The following is a 24,267-nucleotide window of genomic DNA, read 5'->3' on the forward strand; positions in this document are numbered from 1 at the left end:
CATATTTAATGTCTTCTCTAACAAAACCAAATTAAACTCAGCATTTTTGGCTATTTAATCAACAAAATTAATCAAGATAGGCCACCTCCAGATGTCAGAGCATAATATCAGATTCCGATTTGGTGCTCAAAAATGTGGTTCAGTTGCTAGTCATCCAGATACAGCTTTGGTTTTTTTTGTAAATGAATGTAGAATATATGTAGACTTTGATATAAATAAATATGGGCCCACATGCCTAATGGCACCTGGGTAATGCTGATAAAATACAAGTATAATAAACAATATGACAAAGATGAATTCTGTATTTACAAAGCTAAGAGAAAATTCATAAGCCAACATTTATTGAACACCCCTGAGGTATGCGCTAAGAGTCATAAGAAACCATGCACGTTTAAATCTCCTGCCAGACAAGGGCATAGGTAAGCAAACCAATGTATGGTGTGTTGGAGAGCTGGGATAGAGATTTGTCCTGCTTCCGTTCTCCTATGGCCCAGGTACCCAAGATGGAGGGTCAGGCATGGCTCCTGGAGGAGCCAACTGTCGAACTGACTCTCCTCTCTCTCCACACACCCACCCTTTAAAAAACTTTCTATCTAAATAGAAATACATACAGAAAAGTATGCAAGTCCTAAGGGTGTAGCTTGATGAATGTACACAAAGTCGACCCACCCATGTAACCATCACTCAGATCTAGAACATTCCCAGTGCCTAAAAGCCCCATAATTTACCCCCATCAATAATCCCTCCTCCTTCTCCAAGGGTAACCACCACTGCAACTTCTAACACCATAAGTTAGTTTTGCCTTTTTTTGAACTTCAACTAAATTAAATTGTTCCACGTATATTTTTTGTGTCTGACTTCTTTCACTCAGCAGTATGTTTTTGTGAGATGCATCCGCGTTGTTGCCTATAGCAATAATTCATTAATTCTCACTGCTGTATAGTATTTTCTTTTGCAAGTATGCCACAGTTTATTTCATTTTAGTGTTGATGGTCACTTGGGTTATTTCTAGTGTGAGGTTACTGCAACAAATTTTGCTGATCATAAATATTCTTGTACATGTCTTTTAATGTATATGTGCAGGAATTTCTGTTGAGTACAAGTCTATAAGAGAAATTGCTAGGTCATAGGTTATGCTTATATTCAACAAACTATAAACAATTTTCCAACATGGTTGTACCAGTTTCATTCACACCAGCAGTATGAGCCTCATTGCTCTACATCCTCATCAAACCTTGACATTTTCAATCTTTACTTTTAGCTCTTCGGTTGGACATGCAGTGATACCCTGTTGCGACTTTTAAGTTGCATTTTCCTGATTATTAACAAGCTACACTATCTTTCCATATATTTATTGGCCATTTGAACATCTTCTTTTATGAAGTATCTGTTCAAGTTTCTTGCCCTTGAACTGATTCTGAGAAGGTGAGTAGACATTAGGCATAAGGCAGGAGGAAGGGCATGTCAGCTAGGGGGAACAGCATGTGCAAATTAATGATCTGCCCAGAGCATGGGAGTAAATGGACAGATGGTGGGAAATCAGCCACTAAAATGCTAAACTTAATCAGAGACTATGAAGTGATGACAGCAACATCGCAGGGATCAAAGTGAAACAGCACTAAAGAAGTACAGGCAGTCCCATGCTGTACTGCTTAGTGGATTCTGAGAAATGTGTGATGATCAAATATCTGAAAGTTGAGCAAAGCTCATACACTGGAAGGGCAATTCAGTTTCCGATGACCTAAAAGTTAGTGTTTGTAAATGCCTGTTAATGCTTGTGGTACAGTTTTCCTTCTGGCCTAGGTAACCAGGTGGGTAGATGAGCATTTCCTAGGGATGTCAGGGGAGGCTATTGTTAGCAAGTTGCACTTTAGCCATCGTTGGCTACTCCAGTTGAGCCCATTACATACTTTGTGTGGGCTCACTTCTGTTCCTCATCCTTTCTGGCAGCTTCCATTCATTTTTTATTTTTAGTTTTTTAACTTTTTTATGGCTGTGTTGCGTCTTCGTTTCTGTGCGAGGGCTTTCTCTAGTTGTGGCAAGCAGGGGCCACTCTTCATCGCGGTGCGCGGGCCTCTCACTATCACGGCCTCTCTTGTTGTGGAGCACAGGCTCCAGACGCGCAGGCTCAGTAGTTGTGGCTCACGGGCCCAGCTGCTCCACGGCATGTGGGATCTTCCCAGAGCAGGGCTCGAACCCGTGTCCCCTGCATTGGCAGGCAGATTCTCAACCACTGCGCCACCAGGGAAGCCCATTCCATTCTTTAAACTACTGCCTAAAGCAGCCCTAACCTGGAAGGGGAAGAGGAACAAGGTCTCTGTTTCCCCTACAATAGCAATGTGAGCTAATTTAGAGCCTTGGTCAGCCCCTCAGCATGTGCCCACCTAGGGAGAGTCCTGGCCAGCTGCACCCCTTTGGGAGAGGTCACCAAAAACACTTCTTGTAAAGCACCCAGGTATTTCATGGAAGTCAGACCTTCTTCCCCAACAGCAATAGCAGTCAGGCAGGGCCACCACACGGTAGTTTCAAATTGCCAGTCTTCAGAGGATGAGTGACAGACTGAATTCAGTTTATGAATTGTGGGGATGGGGGGGTGGAGTCATTGTCTAATGGGCAAAAATGTGGGCTCTGTAAAAGTAGTAGGTTATCTGCAGGAAGAAATGAATGTCAACAGAAATGCTTTGACCTACTTGCCTATTCATTAACGAGCAGTTCTGTTTTGTTGAGGGCCCTCATCTATGTTGTCACATTTCTGTCACCGTGAGCAACACAAGGGCATGGCCAGCTTCTGGTACAACCAGGCTCATCACACAAAAACAGACACCCTTGGCTCTAGAATCTCCACAAATTTCCCGACAAAATATCCCCCTTGACAAAATAGTGACGCTCCTGAGCCATCTGTAGATGGTCTACCATGAAGCCAGAGTAGTCTTCAGCCTCCGGGAGCCAAAGTTTCCACCCAGACACCCAGAAGCTGAAGCAATCAGATCTGGCCTGCATAAAGGAACTTTTTTCTGGGTCATTCAAAGAATTACAAGTAGTTTCCAGCCTTTTAGATTTAATGGAGTAGTACATTTTCAGAAAAGATTTCAGTGACCCATATAAAGTTGCCGACTTCTTATTTTTCAAGTAAGGACTGTGATTGTGGGCTCTGTGAAGTTGTATTTAATAGTCATAGCTGTCATTTGTTATCTACTATATGCAAGGCTCTGTGCTTGGTACTTTTCCAGAAATATCTCTTTTGATCTTCACAGTGTCCCTGCAAGATATGTATTATCTTCATATTACAGATGAAGAGAGAGGCTCAGAGAGGGTAGGTCAATTACCTGATGCCACACAGCTAGTTGATGGCAGAGCCCTGGTTTTCAACCCAGGTCTATCTGATTCCGAAGCCTATGTCTTTCCCATTTTACTGTTTATCATGTCTGAAATATGTGTATATTATTCAGATATGATTTTTAATATCTGGTGTTCTGATGAGATGATAAGATGGTCAGAAATTAAAATTGAGTTTTGTCTTTGTAGAGAGATTTGGGCTTCCAGGAAAAGTCTTAAGAGCTTTTTTTTTTCTAATTGGCCTACTTCCATTTATTCAGTGTTTCTCTAATAGATGTGAAAATCCCATGAAAGCTAAAGAGACTGTTTCTATCTGACACTGTGACATGATCTTATGTAAACATGTAGATATACATTTGGTCTGAGATGGTGAGGAATGTAACTTCTTTAATCCTGTTCTGCTCAAATGTGACTTGAAATGGGTTGTCACAAAATAAGGCTTATTAGAGTATTTCAGTGTTCACTGATCATTAATGATTTGGCTGTTAAAGTGAGTAGCTCCTAGTGGGAAAGATTGTCTTACAGAATTAAACTTATTGACCACATAAACAGGAAAGAGAACCCTACCCCAGTTCCCTGTTTGGCCAGAAAAAAGAAGACAAAGGAATAGATTGGGTTGGCATTTGCTAAGATTATCAAGGTCTCTTTGGGCTAAATTGTATTCTCTCTAAATTTGTACATTGAAGCCCTAACTCTCCAGTACCTCATAATGTGACTGTATTTGGAGATAGGGCCTTTAACTTAACTCAGTTCAAGGTTAAGTGAGGTCATATGGGTGGGCCCTAATCCAATCTGAATGGAGTCTTTATAAAAGAGGGAGAGACACCCACAGATGCTCGTCCACAGAGGAAAGTCTGCAAGCCAAGGAGAAATCAACCCTGCTGACACCTTGGTCTTGGACTTCCAGTCTCCAGAACTGTGAGAAAATAAATTTGTTGTTTAAGCCATCCAGTCTGTGGCACTTAGTTATGGCAGCCCTAGCAAACAAATACAAGAGGAATTAGATATTTGGCATGAGCTGACCCCCTCCCCGCCCCTCATGCCAAGACAGCCAGTTAAGAGAGATATCAGTAGAACATAGATGAGCTTTTACTATCCAGCAAAGATGGTTTACACTGAGACTGAGGATCAGCTAGGGGAAAGGTTTTCCTGAGAGCAGAAGGAAAGTGAGTATCAAATAGTGATTTTTTAATAATCAAACTACTGACAGCTATCAGGGAGGTGTGTGTGTTTCTCTCCTTTTTGATATATAATATACCTTATAATAATAATATTCTTGTGATTATTTATCCAGTGATTGCTCATTTCTTCCCTTAGTTAACAGCTAACAAGTTATGAAAGGATTTTATTGGCCAGAGCACTGGCTAACAGTGTGCTTTAGTCAAAAAAACTGGGTTTCTGCCGGTTCACCTGGGATTGAATCTTGTCCCAGCCACTTCCTAGCTGTGTGATTTTGGGCAAATTATTTACCCTCCTGTGCCTCAGTTACTTTATCAGTAAAATAGAGATAATAGTACCTTCTTCATAGGGTTGTGTGAGAATTAAACGAATTAACATATGTAAAAACATATGTAAAGTGCTTGGAAGGATGCCTGCCATATAGTAAGTACCTAATGTTAGCGATTATTATTTTAACTTGGGCTTTTTCTCTGCATATGAATAACTGATAGCACATGGTTTCACCAAGATACCTGGCCACCAGGTGCCAGCCCCCCTGAAATTACCAGCATAGTATTAAAGATGAATGAACAGCCTGAAGAACAGTAGATATTAAATCTCAGAGTTTAGCATCATCTAGGAGGCTGACAAAACTACAGATTCCTGGACCCTGTCCCCAGCGATTCTGATTCACTAAGTGGGGATGGAGCCCCAGAAATCTGTCTTTTTAATAGGTGCCTTAGATAATTCTAACACGTGGTTGCCAGAATACCCATTAAATACTAACCCAAAGGAATTTCTTCTATATTCAAAGCTATTAAATTATGGTAAATGTCATAACTTACTAATCATGAATCTATAATAATTTTCATTTAAAGTATTTGAAATGTTTAAATAAAGCCAACTTAGGTCAATAACGCATATATAAACTTTTTTTAAAATTTATTTTTATTTATTTATTATTATTTTTGGCTGTGTTGGATCTTCACTGCTGTGCGTGGCTTTCTCTAGTTGCAGCGAGCGTGGGCTTCTCATTGCAGTGGCTTCTCTTGTTGCGGAGCACGGGCTCTAGAGATGTGGCGGGCTTCAGTAGATGTGGCACGTGGGCTCTAGAGCACAGGCTCAGTAGTTGTGGCTCACGGGCTTAGTTGCTCCCCCGCATGTGGGATCTTCCCAGACCAGGGCTTGAACCTGTGTCCCCTGCATTGGCAGGCGGATTCTTAACCACTGCGCCACCAGGGAAGTCCAATAACACATATATAAACCTGCTTTTAAAAATCATCTGAATGATAATTTCCATGAGTGTTAATACAAGCTATTAATAAACTCGAAGAAATTCTGTATTGGATGTAGCCCTCAGTTTCTCTCAAGTTGAGTCCTTCAAAGTGAGGGCAAATTGTCCATTATGCCCCTGAGTGTTGTGGCCTGGCTGAGTGAATTGAATTGAGGACAGATGGAGAGAGAGATACGGAAGCAGCTTACAGAGAGAAGCACAGAGGACCGTGGCTCATTCATTTGGAGGAAATAGTCCATTCAGCCAGAAAGTAGCAGGCTAGCTATGCAAATTAGTTAGAAAGTCTTGCATGTACATGATGATAGCTGTGAGAGATTTTTTTTTAGGGGGCTAGGACCCTGGAGCTAAAGAAGTTCTGGGTTCTATAGGATGGTTCTATAGGATGGCTGGAGAAAGCCTAGTCCTAAGCTGAAACTGCATGTTCAACCTGGAGCTTGACAAGACACTGTAGTGTTTTCTAGGTTCAGAATAAAAGGTGATTAAGGTTGAGTTCTGGGATAACTTTGGAACTGAAAAATCTGATTTACTGTGTTATGATGAATTCTTAAAATCTGTGCACCTGTTAATTACAGGACTGAAGTTTAGAGCTGCTAGTTTTTCCCCCATTGGTCAAGTTGCTGTGCTCAGGTGAAGTGAGAATGGTCATTATTGAGGAAATAAAGGTCAGGTTCAAAGGTGAGAAACTCCAAATCTCTGGGCAGCTGTATAGAAACTTATCAGGACTAAGTTGGTGAGTTTTCCGTGTGAGGAGAAGGGTGGTGCCTGGAGATTGTAGCCTGTGTGGGTAACTCACCTGAGTGTTCTGAGGGCGTCATAGGGAGAGATTCTTAGTTATCCAATGGTGTGGTGGTACGGTGTTTCTTCTACAAAAAAAAAAAAAATTGACTTAAACAAAGTTGAGTAAAATAGACAATACTGGTATTGTTAATTTAGAAAGTTTTCAAGCTGGACTCCTTAAAATCTTCATGCTGCTTTTAAGATAAAAAGCTGCTTAGGTACTGTTAGTTCATTGATTCTTTTTCCTTTACTTACAATAACCTCATAACATGTACCAAGATATCAAAATAATCAAAGTTACTGAATTTATACACTTGGAGCTTCTGTATTCTACTGATATTTATGTATCCATGTATGTATATATTATATGTAACTTATAATTTAGAGGATACAGATACCATAAATTGTTTCTAAGTCAAAGTGCCTCAGCTGTATTAATATAATCGTTTTTCTTAATGTTGAGGTTTAAGTCAACCAAAGTGAATTTTTTTAACATATTATTCAATCCTTGGGGGGAAAAGGCATTTAGGTAGGCAGGTGTTTTTGTTTAATTTTTAACTCTATCATCTCTACTACCTGATGTTTGTGTTGTCACTACAGTACCACTTTGTTTGGACAGTTATCTCCAGGAATTGAGGAATTCTTGTCCTTTGTGCTTAATTGTTCCAAGATATTTTAAAATATCATTTCTTATTAGAAAAGCAGTATATATTTATTGTAGAATATTTGAAAATTATAGAAAAGCATAATGAAAAAATTCCTCCACAATTCTAGTACCCAGTGATAATTACCATTAAACGTCTGTTTATCGTTAAAACATCACCTACTAGCCTTTCAGACTCTCTCTATATGTATAGAGTGCATATGTGTATAAACACAAATTAGGAACATACTATGATACTATATATACACTTAATATTATAACATTAACATATATCCCTATTAAATATTCTTCAAAAATATTATTTTAAGAACTACATTGTAGTCTATCTTACATTGCACCAATGTTTAAGATTATTTTTAACTTTTTGCTACTGTCAATAATACTAATCCTTCTTCTGTGGAAATATTTTAACACAACTGTGACTTAACACACAAAAGGGCCAGACTGGAGTTACTGGCTAAAGGTAATAACATTTCTAGGGATCTTGATACATTTTTCTCAAATTGCCCTGTGGAAACCCACTTGTTTGCACGCCCATTAGCAGAGTATCAGCACCTGTTTCACCACACCTGCAAGAATGAAAATTAACTTTAAAAACAGTTTTGCCCATCTAATAGTGAAGTAGGATGTCTCATTGTTTTTATTCACTTTCCTTTTATTACTGTTGAGGTTGGACATATTTTCTTAGGGTGGTTGACCCATAATCTTAAGAAAACAGCATATATTTTTTAAAGCAGACCTGATTAAGACAAAATGGCTATGACAATTCACAATTAACTCCATTGCATTGACATCTTCATTGTTGTACTAATTCTCAGCCTCCTAGAGTCCATTAAAGGAACTTCTTTTTTTTTTTTTAAAGCAGTAGAATATTTGTTATGATAATAAAGAACACGAGCTTCTGTGTGAGCCCTGCCGGTTAGTCTTGTGTAACCCTAAACAAGTTGCTTAACTTCTCTAAGCTTCAGTTTCCTTGACTGTAAAGCAGGGCTGATAATCCTCACAGTAATTCTCACAATACTGAGATAGGAATTATTAAAGCATTCAATAAAATGCAGCTACTACTGAAACTGATAAATGTTTCTCTCCTAATTACCTGATAGGTATGTCAAGGTGTGGTAGCATGCCTCTTAGAAGCCAGAACTTTTCAAGTCCCAACAAGTTGCATGTTTGAATTCACTTTATTATTTAAACTTGCTAGAAGAGCAGCACAGCTGGTGGGACTTTTTCAATAGAAAAAAAAAGGTGATTGGGGTTGGGAGATCACCTGGATTGCTAGCCCAAGTGTGACCTCAGAGTCCTGCAGGACACAAAGATGCTTGCTGGTGTGGTGCTTGGTACTTTAGAAAGTTGCCCCCAAACTGATGGGATAAACGGGCTTTCACTTCTTCCTTCTTCCCCCAAAGGGTGAAAGAAAGAGCACTACTTTAATGATGTTGTTGCTAAGCTTGTGAGCTCATTCGAAGGTCATTACGTGAACTTGGCTTTTCCTTTCATTTAACATTGTGCTCGTGTATCCCCCTGCCTATTGGTCTAGGGTTTTGTAAATACAATGTAGATTCTCATTCAAATTCTTTCTTTCACTGAGAATTCAGTTCTTTGCATAATGGATTTGAGACTATAAATCTTTTGATCTTTAAAAATAAGTTTCAAATTTTAGATGATATCTAGTCTTCCACCCGGAGGATGCGACTGTGATCTATAGTAGCTGTTCAGCCATGCTGGCCGGTTGACTGCCAGATTGGGTGTTAGCAGTGCCGAGGCATCCTGACATCACTCTCTGAACTGCTTTCTCTTTCACATTCTTGTACTTTTCCAGCTGACGGCCCGGAGGGTGGGTGCCGATTCCACCAGACGCTGCAACTGAAAAGCCAGGTTCAGAAATGTCAGGTATCCTCCGGGAGCTGCTCTGTGTCTCTGAGAAAGCTGCCAACATTGCCCGGGCGTGCAGGCAGCAGGAAGCCCTCTTCCAGCTGCTGATAGAAGAAAAGAAAGAGGGAGAAAAGAACAAGAAGTTTGCAGTTGATTTCAAGACCCTGGCTGATGTACTGGTACAGGAAGTTATAAAACAGAATATGGAGAACAAGGTAAGAAAGGTCCCAGCCAATGTAATTGCAGAATATTTGCCCCTGTGGTTTTTCCCCTCTATAGAATAGCATCCCTTCTCCTCGCCACCCCTGCCCCTTCTCGTCCCCCCTACCCCCATTACTAACACCTTGGATTCTAATAAACAACTTGGGTTTTTCCCCTTGTTTTGACTACAATATACTAAAATGTGTGCTGCAGAAAAAAATTTTAAATACGGAAAGATAAGAATCCTCTTAATCCTACCACTAGAGAAAACCACAGCTGTTTTGCTAAATATTGTTAGAATATTTTCCTTCTGTGTGTGTACATGGTACATACAACTTATTTCAAAAGAAATGAGAACATACTGTTTTATAACTTTTTTTAACTTGATATATTAAGTCCCACCTTTTGACATAATCATTTATCTATGGTTGCCTCAGTTATGGGCTCATAGAGTCCTGGAGACTTAAAGTCTCCCTTTATTTGAGTAGGAAAACATTGTTTATAACTAACAATGATTGTAATTCTAGGTCTTTTAAGCTGACTGGGGAAAAGAAATTATATTCATAAGTAGTAATAACAAATAATAACATTAGCAGACACTTATAAATGCTTACTGTGAGCCAGGTACTGTTCTAAGGGCTTTAAATATATTAATTTAATCATAACAATTTTATAAGATAAGAACAATTATTTCATTGTAATGGATGAGAAAAGGGAGACACAGAGAGGTTAAATAACTTTCCTAAGGTTACACAGCAAGTGAATGGCATGGCTGGTTTTTGAACACAGGCTGACCGAGTCTGTGCTCTTTGCAATACTATATTGCCTTTTATATGGTAATCTAATAATTTCTTTTCTTTTAGGTTTGGGAGGATAGAATTTTATGTCGGAAAGCCCTACAAAATATTAGAATCGTTTCTATGAAATTCTCAAAATATTAGGAATCATTTAGAATCATTTAAGTGAATTCTTGACCACAAGCAGGAAGAGAGAATAAATGACCCCTTGAAATTTCTACAAACTGTACTTTTTCATGTCCTATAATATCTGGCTCCAATAAACTAAAAAGGAAGCAAATTTATTTTTGTTACTGATCAAGAGCTGGGTGGAAGGGATGGTTGAACAACTGGATTAGAAATGTATCAACATTAAGTTCTGTGGGCTAATATTTGCCCCAGAGCATTATAACAAGTTCAGGCAGTTGTTCATTCATGAAATATATGCCAGGACTTATGAACACATAAATGATATTCACTTTTGGCTTGTATAAAATAGTTTCATGACTCTCCTATACTGTAGCCTCAGAAAGGGTTTCTAGGCAGGCTGGGAGACTGGAGCTTCAGCCCTGGATGAATTGATGAATCGGCTCAGTGCCAGCCCATGTTGATTTGCATTGTTCTTTTTTTTTTTTTTTAATTATTTTATTTCTTTATTTTTGGCTGCGTTGGGTCTTCGTTGCTGTGCACGGGCTTTCTCTAGTTACAGTGATTGGGGGCTACTCTTCATTGTGGTGCGTGGGCTTCTCATTGCAGTGGCTTCTCTTGTTGCAGAGCACGGGCTCTAGGCTCGCGGGCTTCAGTAGTTGTGGCACACGGGCTTCGTTGCTCCGAGGCATGTGGGATCTTCCCGGACCAGGGCTCGAACCCATGTCCCCTGCACTGGCAGGCGGATTCTTAACCACTGCACCACCCGGGAAGTCCCGACTTGCATTGTTCTTTAAAAGAGTTAAAAATAACAAGTAGTTGTGGGCACTGTTAAAGCTACTGGCCATCTGTGAATAACTGAGCTCAAATATTTGAAGCATTTCCTTGCTTTTATTGCCTGAGAACTGTACTCATATCATAATTCAGCACATATTTTGAGAGAAATTATCTTTACTGCAGAGAAAATCAGAAGCAAAATGTGTCTGAAAGCTTCCTGGTCATACAGAGATGAGAGAAAATTCCTATTTAGCTTTTTTTTTTTAAATTCTATATTGGCACATAAATTGTTGGCAAATAAAATATTTCCCCTTTTTTGCTATATCACCTTCCTAGCCTGGTGGCTAATGATACCTCCAACAGGTACAGAAAACACACCTGACAATGAAAACAAAATCAAATGTTATCCTCTGATACCTTCTATCCAATCTCAAGTAATCATCTCAGGTACTTGGTCAATAACATGAACTTGTATAAGCTACTTAGGTGCTGTTTAGGAGCAACAGTTAAAACATCTCCTTTGTAAACATTCTAGCTCTATGGCCCTTAACTAGAAGGATGAAGTTTCCAGAAGTACTTCTGCAGACTCAACAATACATAAGGAAACCAGACTTCTACCATGATTTGGACTTTCTAAAGGGGCAAAGGAGCAGGAAAATATTAGAAAACTAAGTACTGAACCAAGCTGACTTCACTTTTTATACTTGGATTGATTTCTGGAATTGTAAATTTCAGATCTAATTGTGCTATTTAATTTGAAGTATAAAATGAAAATCTGTTCAGAATTGAACATAAATGTGGGATTTTTTTTTTCTTTATTGTTGTATTTTTGTCATACTCTGAATCATTCAGTTTCCAGGCTTAGGAAAAAAAATTTTCGGAGAAGAATCCAATGAGTTTACAAATGATTTGGGTAAGTATAAAAATCTTAACGTATTTTTATAACTTAATTATCATATGGTATTTTTATTTTCAACTTACATCATGAAGTAAATGGATGTTTGGAGCCCTTTCATGTAAATGACATATTTGAATATTAAGCTTCATTCAGTACTTCAGAATATCATGCCATTTAAGATAGGGAGATGTGGCATTTTAGGATTATTTAGCAAGTCCACATGTATTATTCTAGATATAAATCTGTAGCATTTGAATAATGTATGATTTAACCTTTGGGAAAGTTGCATGGCCCTTTGGGAATCTGATGGAAGTTATAGATACCCCCAGAAAGACGCACATCTACACAGTTTTGCAGGCAATTTCAGGTCCAAGTAAACCCATTTGTGGAGACCTCCTAGGGAGTCCATAGACCTTGGCTGAGAATGTAGAGGAGGCCCTGTCCCTGAAATCACCTCATGTCTTCTCTGGTCTCAGAACCCCTGTAAAGGGAGTTGGACAACCAAAAAGGTTCCTTTTACTACCAAGTTTTAACTCTTATTTAATTAGTTTCCTGTGGACCAAATTCTCCTTTGATGGACCACCAGTTCCCTTGTGATAGAGAGGAAACTATCAAAATCGCTGATCCTTTTTAGAGAAACAAATTGTTTTTAGTTTGTCTGGGTTTTTGTTTGTTTAATGGTAGAAGATTAAAGTAGTGAACTTTAAACACTGATCATGTGACAAATAGTTAAACATCTAGAGGCATGTTTACAAAGAAAACTAATTTCTGGATTAACTCTGGAGAAAAATTTGTCTCCTTCATGGGCAGTGTATTAAAATGCACTTAATTCTATGACACTCAGTAAGAAGAAAGAAAAATCTCATTTAAACTTAAGATTAAAAAAAAACACCTGTACAGGAATAAAGACACAGTTGTAGAGAATGGACTTGAGGACATGGAGAGGGGGAAGGGCAAGCTGGGATGAAGTGAGAGAGTAGCATTGACATATATACACTACCAAATGTAAAATAGATAGCTAGTGGGAAGCAGCTGCATAGCACAGGGAGATCAGCTCGGTGCTTTGTGACCACCTAGAGGGGTGGGATAGGGAGAGTGGGAGGGAGACGCAAGAGGGAGGGGATTTGGGGATATATGTATACATATAGCTGATTCACTTTGTTATATAGCAGAAACTAACACGATCTTGTAAAGCAATTATACTCCGATAAAGGTGTTAAAAAAAACACCTGTGACTTACCCGTAAGAAATCCTACACTTAAAATCCTGTTTGACTACTTCATAAACAGTTACTTTAATATTTCATTTACGTATCTAGAATTATAGGGGCAAAAAGGCATTCCACGTACATTTTCCTTAGAACTGAAGGAGAGAATGGGTTTAGCAGGGAACCATGGCGAAGGGGAGGGGCTGGTGGATGAGGTGAGGTGAGACAGTGGAAGTTCAAAGGAAGGAGTTTGGATTTTCCTTTAAGCACAATCGGAATTCAGTGGCAAATTTTAAGCAAAGGAGTAATGTGATATGATTTGCTCCCTTGAATGATCCCATGACTTTTACTGAGTCTAGTGTAGGTGCTCAGCAAGTGGCAGTGATTAGCATTATTATTCCCCAACTTTTACAGTCTCATTTAATTGAATTGAACTACATGTAATTGTTTCTTGCTGTTTCAGAATCATCATTGTAATAGACTCACACTGTGCTTCCCAAACTCTAAGGATCACATGAATCATCTGGGGATCTTGTTAGAACTCAGTAGGTCTGGGATGGGGACTGCAGTTCTGAATTTCTAACAAGTTCTCAGGTGATGCAAATGCTGCTGTTCTTGGAATGGCTAGGTTAGTTAGGAGTATTTGTCTATATACCACAAAATCTCCAAAGTGCCATGTTTTCTTAATTTTTTAAAAATTTATATTCTGCATTGCTGTGACTTTCTGTTGCTATTAACTTGCCTGTTTTTGCCAGCCTCTTTTCTTACTTTTGCGGGGGCCGGAAACCACATTAAGCAAGAGTCTAAGAAGTGTCTTTAAAGTGATGGTAAAGCACCTGGATTCGGTAACTTGGGATTTCAATCGCAGAAGCAGCTTTGCTTACATCCTGATTTCCAGTGGTTTCACAGAGAGCTATTCTATGTATGTCATTTAGAGTCCTACCGCTTTACCACATTTAAAGATTAATGTACTTCATCTTATGTTACTTTACTGAGCATAAACAATTTAGGGAGGTAGAAGCCCTTCTTTGTACTGATAAGAACTCCATTCTTTTCAATAACATATTCAAATATGAATAGGGTGACCCACAGTATACGAAAAGTCAAAAGGCAAAAAATATAAAGATTGATTATCAAGGACTCAGGGTTCTTAACTGGTCCATGAGCTCCCTTAAACTAGATACAAAAAACTGTGTGCCCATGTGGACATTTTTCTGGAGAGTAGTAGGTCCTCTGACACCTGGAATTCATTCCTCGCTGTTAGGTGCATGTCTGACCACTGAGCAGCTATGACTTTATGAAGGCCACTGGGTGATTCTGGCAATCAGCCAGGTTAGGAAACACTGGTATGGATATGTTGCCCTCACCTAGTCTGAGGTGCCCTCACAGCTTTTGTTTCTTCCCACCCCTCTGTTGTTCTTTCTCCCCTGAAACTTGAGATGTAATGGTCTTTAGTTTGTCTTTACTCTAGGGGAAAAGATTATCATCAGACTGTGTCCAACAGAGGAAGAAACAGTAGATCTTCTCAACAAAGTCCTTAATGGTAACAAGTTGGCGTCTGAAGCATTAGCCAAGGTTGTACATCAGGATGTTGTCTTTAGTGACCCAGCTCTGGATGCAATAGAGATCAACATTCCACAGGACACTTTGGGAGTTTGGGTGGATCCTATAGGTAAGTAGAGAGAGTGTTTGCTTCTGTTTATTTGCTTTCATTAGTAATCCTTTTTTTTTTTTTGGCGGGGGGTTAGAAAAATAAAAATTGAGGGTATGGTTTAACTCTCCTAGGAGTTTTAAATTTTTTGAATTTTTAAAATGATAAATGACTTTCACTGCCGTGGCCCGGGATCAATCCCTGGTCAGGGAACTGAGATCCCACAAGCTGTGCGGTGCAGCCAAAAAAATAGATAAACGAAGAGCTGAGGTGTGTGTTATATACATATATCTATCACATATATCTATAACATGTGTGTGTGTGTACACACTTATACACACACACACACAGACACATATACAAAGCTGAATTAACTCATTTTTGAAAGACCTCAGGGGCCAGACTGCTAAATATGAGAGAAGAATGAAGTGATAGCAGCTATAACTAATTGAGCACACATGCCATTTTAAGAACATTCAGCACCAGCAGATTATTGCCATCTGGGAATACTGTCCAGCTCATCAGATTTTTAAAAAAAAATAAAAATCCAGGTTTTTATGTGAGATCTCACAGTTTAACCACTGGCTACTAATTCAGCTAAACAAGCAAACGATCAAAACCACTATACAGGCCAAGCAAAACACAGCTGAATGTGACTCTTAGCAGTCAGTTTGTGAGTCCTGTGTAAACCTCACCATTAATTTTGTGGTCGTGATTATGGTAGAACCATAATCTATAGCTCATTGTTTAAAAAGTGTAGGCCTCTCTCAATGATGCTGTTAATATAATGCCCTAGGTATTAATCTTCGGAAGTCCCCCTTTTTCCCCCAACCTTCCTGGCATATTCTACCCAGTACAACTGCAACCAATCACGCTGAACAGGCAAACTCCCCCCACCCTCCCCATCCTACAAGCACATTAATAATGATAGAAATGCCTTTAGTTATCAGAGAATTAGAGAATATTCAGCCTATGGATCGTATATGCAAACTAAGAATGTTTTCCAGAAACTTTCATTGCTTGAAGGTAAATCAGCCTCAGTTAAGGTTTTTGAGGGACAGAAACCTTGTTTTCTTATTCTATCCTGAATTGATTCTGTTAGCTAGCTCTCTGGATCTTGTGCCTGGCACAGCCTTAACTGGGCATTAACTCATTAGATGTTGGCAGTCAGCTGCTGGCATGTACAGTCTTTTAAGAAGAAACCTAGCTACTTGGCTTCTTTTTCTCAGGAGTACCATCAATTTCTTCCTCTTGTACTACCATCATTGTCTCCTTCCTTCGAATTTGAGGGACAAAAACAAACAAACAAAAAGGTAATTCCACCCCTGACAGATTCCTGGAAGGAGGCTTTCCCATCCACCTTGGACTTGTCCTCTGATTAGTAAGAGCTCTAAGGAATCCCCTTGGTTATCCTGAGCTATTCACTTTTAAATGATTTTGACATGTGATGGATATTTGAGTGCTTGTTATTTGCAAGGTGCTATGCTAGCTGCCATAGGAACTATAGACATGTCCTTTCTCTCCAAGAGTTTCTATATAGTTGGGAAAATGAAACACAAGCAGCTTAAAAGTGAAATACAAGAGGTCAAAAAAATAATTCAATATAAGTGGCACCCAAAGGTAAAAACTGATTGGTTACTATCTTAGTCAGTTTGGGCTGCTATAACAAGATACCATGGACTAGGTAGCTTTTAAACAACAGAAATTTATTTCTCACAGTTCCAGAGGCTAGGAAGTCCGATATCAAGGTGCCGGCATGATTAGGTGAGGTCCTTCTTCCTGATTCATAATTGGTACCTTTTCACTGTGTCCTCACATTCTGGAAGAGACTAAAGATCTCTCTGGAGCCTCTTTTGTAAGACACTAATTCCATTCATGAGGGTTCCACACTGAGGACTTAAGTACCTTCCAAAGGCCCCACTTACTAATACCATCAACTTTTTGGGGGTAAGAATTTTGGGGGGACATAAACATTCAGACCATAGCAGTTACCAAATTAGAAGAGAGAACGATATAGTACAGGGTTTGTAGATGTATTCATCATCGTCTTCTAAGTAATCATTTCAAATAATCCTAACAAATTTGCTTCATTTTTCAGATTCAACTTATCAGTATATAAAAGGTTCTGCTGACATTAAATCCAACCAAGGAATCTTCCCCAGTGGACTTCAGTGTGTCACTATTTTAATTGGTGTCTATGACATACAGACAGGGGTGCCCCTGATGGGAGTCATCAACCAACCTTTTGTATCACAAGACCTAAACACCCTCAGGTAAAAGATGAAAATTTTTGGTATATTATGGTTTTTAGAATTTACAACCTCAGCTTTGCTTATTGTCAAGATGATCTCTCCGCGTGACATTCCCATGACTCAGTAGATTTGGTATTCCTACTAAAAATCTGCATGTTTGAATTAAGGATCTTTTTATTCTCAGCCCTGGGTCTCGCGGCAAAATGTGACAACGATCTAATGAAAAGCTGAGTAGGTACGGCCAGGGTTAGGACCTGGCTCTGGGGTGCTCTTCCGGTAGAACTTCCAGCATCACTTCCTCTAATGCCTCCTCCCTCCTCAGGCTCCCCTGGACTCCTGTGCAGGGCACAGATGCTCTGATCCATGGCCCATGCTTGCGGGGCTCCAGGGCATGGCAGAGGCCAAGAAGAAGCAGCTTTTCTCCTGTGATTTCAGTTTTTTATTGAAATAGATAATATTTTTTTCCACTTGTATAGGACTGAATATTTTTATTTATAAATTTATTTGATTTTTATTATTATTGTTTTTTGGCTGCGTTGGGTCTTCGTTGCTGCACGCGGGCTTTCTCTGGTTGCAGTGAGCGGGCTTCGCATTGCGGTGGCGTCTCTTGTTGTGGAGCATGGGCTCTAGGCGCGCGGGCTCTAGGCACGCAGGCTTCGGTAGTTGCAGCACGCAGGCTCAGTAGTTGTGGCACGTGGGCTCAGTAGTTGTGGCTTGCAGGCTCTAGAGCGCAGGCTCAGTAGTTGTGGCGCACAGGCTTAGTTGCTCTGCGGCATGTGGGATCTTCCCTGACCAGGGCTTGAACCCGTGTCCTCTGCATTGGCAGGTGGATTCTTAACCACTGCGCCACCAGGGAAGTCCTAGAACTACATATTTATATTAAACTTTGACTTGCTTCAAGCAACTGAGAATTGTTTGTTCTTTAATAGTCATAAACTACACCTATGGAATTTTGATAGTTTTCTTCTAACCCTGCCTTTTTCCAAACTGAAAGTGTTTGTTGTCTTTAAAGGGTCGTTAAGAAGTTAAAAATAAGTGGGACTGGATGCTGGCGTAATCATGACCTAGAAATGATTGACAAAGTAGTTAGTAGCACAGATCCTAGATTGAGACTTCCTGGGTTTGAATGCAGATTCTACCACTGATTTACATTCTTACACTTACATTCTCTAAGCCTCAGTTTCCATCTCTGTAAATAAACTATCCAGCATAGATAGTAAGTTAAACATTGAGAAATGATAGGTGCTATTTTTGTTGTTGCCAAAAATAATGAGTCCATCTTTCTTGGTGTTAAAACCAAAGTGGAGCTAGTGAATTAGAGAATGAAAAGGCATTCCCAACTGAAGAAAAACTTAAGGATTGTGAAATATTTGCAGATTGAAAAGATTATTTATCTGTTCATCTTTCCCCCCATTAAACTTTAAATGCCAAAAGTGGCAGTGAAACTTTGCTCTGTTCCTGGAGGCCAGAAATCCCACAAATATTTTAGCATTGTCCTAGATGGGTGTGATAATACAGAAAAACTGAAAGCATTCCTAACCTGCAACGGCACAGGCAGCGACACGCACAGGGAGTAACTTTTAGAAATGAATTAGCTACTTGGTATCCATTTCTAGGCTTAAGGACCTTGAGACCCATTATGTTATATATTTTTCATATCATCAAGTTGGGAAGCCATATGAGCAATGAAAAACGAATGGGATAACCTACGGCCACAAACTGAATGTTCTCTTCCACAGGTGGAAAGGACATTGCTACTGGGGCCTTTCTTACATGGGGACCAATATCCATTCATTTCTGCCTCCCGTCTCTACAAGAAACAGCAGTGAAACGCAGAGCCAAGTGACCCCAAACCCCAGCTCTGAGGCGGAATGCTCCCACCCGTTCTCAGCTGTCATTAGTACAAGTGAAAAGGAGACCGTCAAGGCCGCACTGTCACGTGTGTGTGGAGAGCGCATATTCCGGGCAGCTGGGGCTGGTTACAAGAGCCTCTGTGTTGTCCTTGGCCTTGTTGACATTTACATCTTCTCAGAAGACACCACGTTCAAGTGGGACTCTTGTGCTGCTCACGCCATCCTCAGGGCCATGGGTGGGGGAATGGTGGACTTAAAAGAGTGCTTGGAAAGAAACCCCAACTCGGGACTTGACTTGCCACAGTTGGTGTACCACGTGGGAAACAGAGGCGCTGCTGGAGTGGACCAGTGGGCCAACAAGGGAGGACTGATCGCTTACAGATCAAAGAAGCAGCTGGAGGCATTCCTGAGCTGCCTCCTCCGACACCTGGCCCCTGTGGATGTACATACATAGACGAGCTCCATCCTCAGGGACTCGAAACCCACCTTCCTCTTCTGAGGAGCATTTTTCCATTATGTGTTCATAACGTTAATGTCAATAAATGACTGATATTCGTGCCGCAGTTAAATGTGCGAGATTCTTAATAGTGGATTTTGTGCTATTAATGTTGCTTTAAACACGTCAATAAAATATTGAAGACAGGAAAAATTCCTGCTCAATTAGTAAACCTCTTCTAAACATCTAAGGGATAAGTTAATGTCACTGCAGTATTAGGGAGAGCAAAGAGGGGGTTGAGCTTAGTTTTGTTTCCCTTCTGGAGGAAAAATCTGCAGCTTTAGCCTTTGGCAAAACATTTAGAACTGTGAATTTAGCCATGTTCATGTACTTTCAACAGTATTATGTTTCTTACAAGAATTAAAGCCTGGAGCACTGTGGGCTCCTTCCTACTCACATACCCTCTCATACTCACACATTCTAATATTCTCTCTCAAATTCATAATCTCATGTGCCCTCTCATTCTAATTCTCTCTAATTCTGTCTCTAATTCTCTCTAATACTCTCACATACACACTCTATTTCTGTTGGTAAGACAGAAGGGGATAGGGTAAAGAGGTTTCTGTAATTTTTGCATATTTACTGCACTTCAAAAACCAGAGGTAGAGAGAGTCCTTGGACTACTAGAATCCCATGTTGAAGGTCCTCTGAGGTGGGTGGGACCACTTTTCCCATCCTGTTTAGCAGCCCTGGTGAGGAGGTAGCGCCACCATCTGGAGAGATTAAACTCTCACCTCTGACTTCGTTCAGCCTTGCGCCCTCTGGGGGCCAAAGGATATGTTCTGGAGCATTCTGTTTTTCTACAATTACAAACAAATGAAAGTAAATCAAACTCTTTTTAATAGTATTTCATTGCACACAGCAGATTCAATGACTTATTTAGTGACAGGGTTATAGTTTTTAAAGTCTGCACGTGCTTTGTGATTGTGGGTCCTCAAACAGTTTATTCTTACCACTAACAGTCTAATTTTAAAGGTTGACTTTTAAGTCAAAGTGAGTTCATTCTTCACAAAACACATTAAAAACCAAAACCCAGAAACTAGTCCTGCTGCCTGATAGTCATCAGAATGGAGAAATAGAATATGGTTCAAGAAAAAGCATTTGTTGTCCACATAAACATTTTTAGAATGTAACTGATCAGTAACATGCAGTGAGAAGTCATCTTCAATGTGATCTGAACAAGAAGTTTGTCAATTTATTGGGGGGAAGATTGGATAGAACAGAGAATCCAATATATTCTGCGAACATCTATTATACACATCCATTGTCAATCTTTGCCGGAAAGCTAAGGCCCTTCCTTAAGCATGTGTGTGCTGATTGGTCTGCACTGTTTTTCTTGCATAAACCACACCCATGGGAGTATGATCTCTGTTTCTGATTCCTTTAGAGGGAGAATTTTTAAATATTTGCCATGTAATCTGAGAACATAATCATTCTGGATTTAAATTTTTTTCTCTCCATTTTTACAATTGTCTCATACTCAGTAAATTTTTTTTTAATGATTTTTTTAAAAATTTTATTTATTTATTTATTTATTTATTTATTTATTTATTTATTTATGGTTGTGTTGGGTCTTCGTTTCTGTGCGAGGGCTTTCTCTAGTTGCGGCAAGCGGGGGCCACTCTTCATCGCGGTGCGCGGGCCTCTCACTGTCGCGGCCTCTCTTGTTGCAGAGCACAGGCTCCAGACACGCAGGCTCAGCAATTGTGGCTCACGGGCCCAGTCGCTCCGCGGCATGTGGGATCCTCCCAGACCAGGACTCGAACCCGTGTCCCCTGCATTGGCAGGCAGACTCTCAACCTCTGCGCCACTAGGGAAGCCCTCAGTAAATTTTTAAGACTCATCATTATTTTCTGAAGTCTTCAATTCTCTGTTTTAAAACATTTTACATTGTATTTAATCTATTATTAAAAGTACAATCAGAATATACAGTTTTGGAAAGAAGCCAACCACTCCAAGTAAACATACACCTCAGTTGATGGGAATGGGAGTTGGGGATTGTGATGGAGGGGTGTTCCAGAGAGTAGCCTGTTGGTCATGAAGATCAAGTGTCTTGTGCATCAGCCAGTGTGTTTTGCAGGAGACTGGCAGAGAGGTGAATCTGCCAGGTCGCTTAGATGGAAGGTGATAAAAAGAGAGCTCCCCCTGCACATCAATAAGAGCAGTCTCTGGGAAGCCAAGTCAATGTTGGTTCCTCTCTTGCTCCTACAATCCACATCCAATCACTCAGGAAGCCAGAGTGATCCTTTTCCAACATCTATCAGATCATGTCTCTGTTCAAAACCCTCCAATAGTTTTTCTTTCTTTTTTTTTTTTTTAACATCTTTATTGGAGTAAAACTGCTTTACAATGGTGTGTTAGTTTCTGCTGTATAACAAAGTGAATCAGTTATACATAAACATATATCCCCATATCTCCTCCCTCTTGCATCTCCCTCCCACCCTCCCTATCCCACCCCTCTAGGTGGACACAAAGCACCGAGCTGATCTCCCTTTGCTTTGTGGCTGCTTCCCACTAGCTATCTATTTTACATTTGGTAGTGTATATATGTCCATGCCACTCTCTCACTTCATCCCAGCTTACCCTTCCCCCTCTCCATGTCCTCAAGTCCGTTCTCTACGTCTGCGTCTTTATTCCTGTCCTGCCCCTAGGTTCTTCAGAACCATTTTCTTTCTTTTTTAGATTCCATATATATGTGTTAGCGTACGGTATTTGTTTTTCTCTTTCTGACTTACTTCACTCTGTATGACAGTCTCTAGGTCCATCCACCTCACTACAAATAACTCAATTTCGTTTCTTTTTATGGCTGAGTAATATTCCATTGTATATATGTGCCACATCTTCTTTACCAATTCATCTGTCGATGGACACTTAGGTTGCTTCTATGTCCTGGCTATTGTAAATAGCATTGCAGTGAACATTGTGGTACATGTCTCTTTTTGAGTTATGGTTTTCTCAGGGTATATGCCCAGTAGTGGGATTGCTGGGTCATATGGTAGTTCTATTTTTAGTTTTTAAAGGAAACTCCTCCAGTGGTTTTTCAACTCTCTCAGGATAAAAGCCAAAGTCCTTGCACAGCCTATGTGAGATAATCGAAAAAAATAAAAATAAATTAAAAAAAATATATATATATATGTGGGTCTGGCGCAGAGCTCCTAAAACCCTTGTAATCTCCTAAGTGATAAGAGCACTAGGAGCATATTTTGTTCTAATAGGTAGCCTCCTGGATGGCTCCTGGGTGCGGACGTCACCAGAAAGACCAAGCCGTAATCAGGAGCTTGGAATTTTCAGCCCTGATTCCCCCACCTCCCTGCCCCCAACTTTTCTAGAGAGGCTAGAGGGACTGGAAATGCAGTTAATAATTGATCATGCCTACGTGAGGAAGCCTCCATAAAATCCCAATAGTGTGAGGTTTGGAGAGCTTCCAGGTGGGTGAGCACATCCACCTACTAGGAGGGTGATGCACCACAACTCCACGTGGACAGAAGCTCCTGAGCTCAGTACCCTCCCAGACCTTGCCCTATCTATCTCTTCATCTGGCTGTTCTCTTGTATCCTTTATCATATCCTTTAATAAACTGGTAAACTATGAGCTTCCCTGAGTTCTGTGAGCCACTCTAGCAAATTAATCAAACCTGAAAAGGGGCTTGTGGGAACCTCTGATTTATAGTCGACTGGTCAGAGCACTGGTGACAACCTGACGTGTGACTGGCATCTGCAGTGGGGCAGCAGTCTTGTGGGACTGAGCCACTAACTCAGGTAGACAGTGTCAGAATTGAGTTTCTAGGTCCTATCTATGTTACTAATTTACATTTTGTTTTCTTTCTCATATTTCCCATGTTATAACTGCTGATTTATTCCTTCTCTCATGCAATCATATGGTACTGTATCTTCACTGATTTAAAATCTGTTAAAAATAACATGACTATGGAAAAATTCTGATCCACCATTTTGTTTCAATAGTCCAAAGTGAACCACAAATGAAACTTGACACATACCTTACTACCAAGGAAAGAGTAAGAATTGGTATTAGGGAAAGAGCATGGGTTTTGGATTAACACACCTGGGTTTAATGCCACCTACAATGTGATCTTAAGTTAGGTACTAAGCCACGTAACCTCTTTGAATCCCAGTTTCTTCATCTGGTAAATGATTTATGTCATCTGTCAGGACTACTGTAAGAAGGAAGTGAAATAGTGTGTGTAAAACATCCCTTACATAGTAGATGCTCAATGAATCATAGCTACTAATACTTTTATTTTTCATGTATAACGTAAACAACCTAAACATTATCAGGGAACAAAACCATGACAAAATAAGTTAAAAGAGAGACTTTACTTTATTCAGTCAGTCATTCAGACAATTTGTTAATAGGCTTAATTCTTTTACTGTAATATAATAACATAATATCATGTAACAGCTAACATATACTGAGCACGGTACTCCAAGCACTGTGTTAGACACTTACTTGCATTAATTTATTTAATGAGCAAAATTTGTGTATTCCCAGCTGCCATGGCATAACACTGTCTTTTCCTCCTGATTAGGTGTTTTGCTTGCATTTAAAAAATCTAAATTAATTAATAAAATAATTTTTCAAGATCTGCTTTTTAAAACATTTTCTACAGATTCCTTTTACCTGATACTCTGTACGCCAGCCACGTGCTTCCACTTACCGCCACCTTAATCTCAATCCAACTGTTCCTAAGGATTGGCACGCATGGTGAGTAGGGTCCTAACGATAATTGTCTTTTAATGCCCTTTGTATGTTGCCAGTCTTTTGCCCTGGCTTCTGACCCACTAGTTATAGGCTCCCTGCATGAGATTTTGACATACCAAGGGATAAGTATTCTATAAAGGGCTTTCTGCTATGTTATAATGATGGGAGTATGAAAAAACAGAACTTTGC

The 24,267-nt window shown here is 39.8% G+C and overlaps 1 protein-coding gene across 1 annotated transcript in view; it reads left to right on the plus strand.

The window, feature by feature from the left end:
* The window catches only part of INPP1 (inositol polyphosphate-1-phosphatase), a 26,887-nt gene extending 7,451 nt beyond the window's left edge, over window positions 1-19,436 (plus strand). The window contains exons 2-6 of the mRNA XM_028163810.2: window positions 9,049-9,316; window positions 11,855-11,915; window positions 14,579-14,779; window positions 16,857-17,031; window positions 18,750-19,436. Of these exons, the coding sequence (XP_028019611.2) occupies window positions 9,113-9,316; window positions 11,855-11,915; window positions 14,579-14,779; window positions 16,857-17,031; window positions 18,750-19,317 (1,209 nt within the window). The 5' untranslated portion in view covers window positions 9,049-9,112 and the 3' untranslated portion in view covers window positions 19,318-19,436. The remainder of the gene's footprint in view (window positions 1-9,048; window positions 9,317-11,854; window positions 11,916-14,578; window positions 14,780-16,856; window positions 17,032-18,749) is intronic.
* Window positions 19,437-24,267: the final 4,831 nt, after the last annotated feature.

The sequence above is a fragment of the Balaenoptera acutorostrata genome, chromosome 8 (genome assembly GCF_949987535.1).
Source record: "Balaenoptera acutorostrata chromosome 8, mBalAcu1.1, whole genome shotgun sequence".
Taxonomy (NCBI): Eukaryota; Metazoa; Chordata; class Mammalia; order Artiodactyla; family Balaenopteridae; genus Balaenoptera; species Balaenoptera acutorostrata.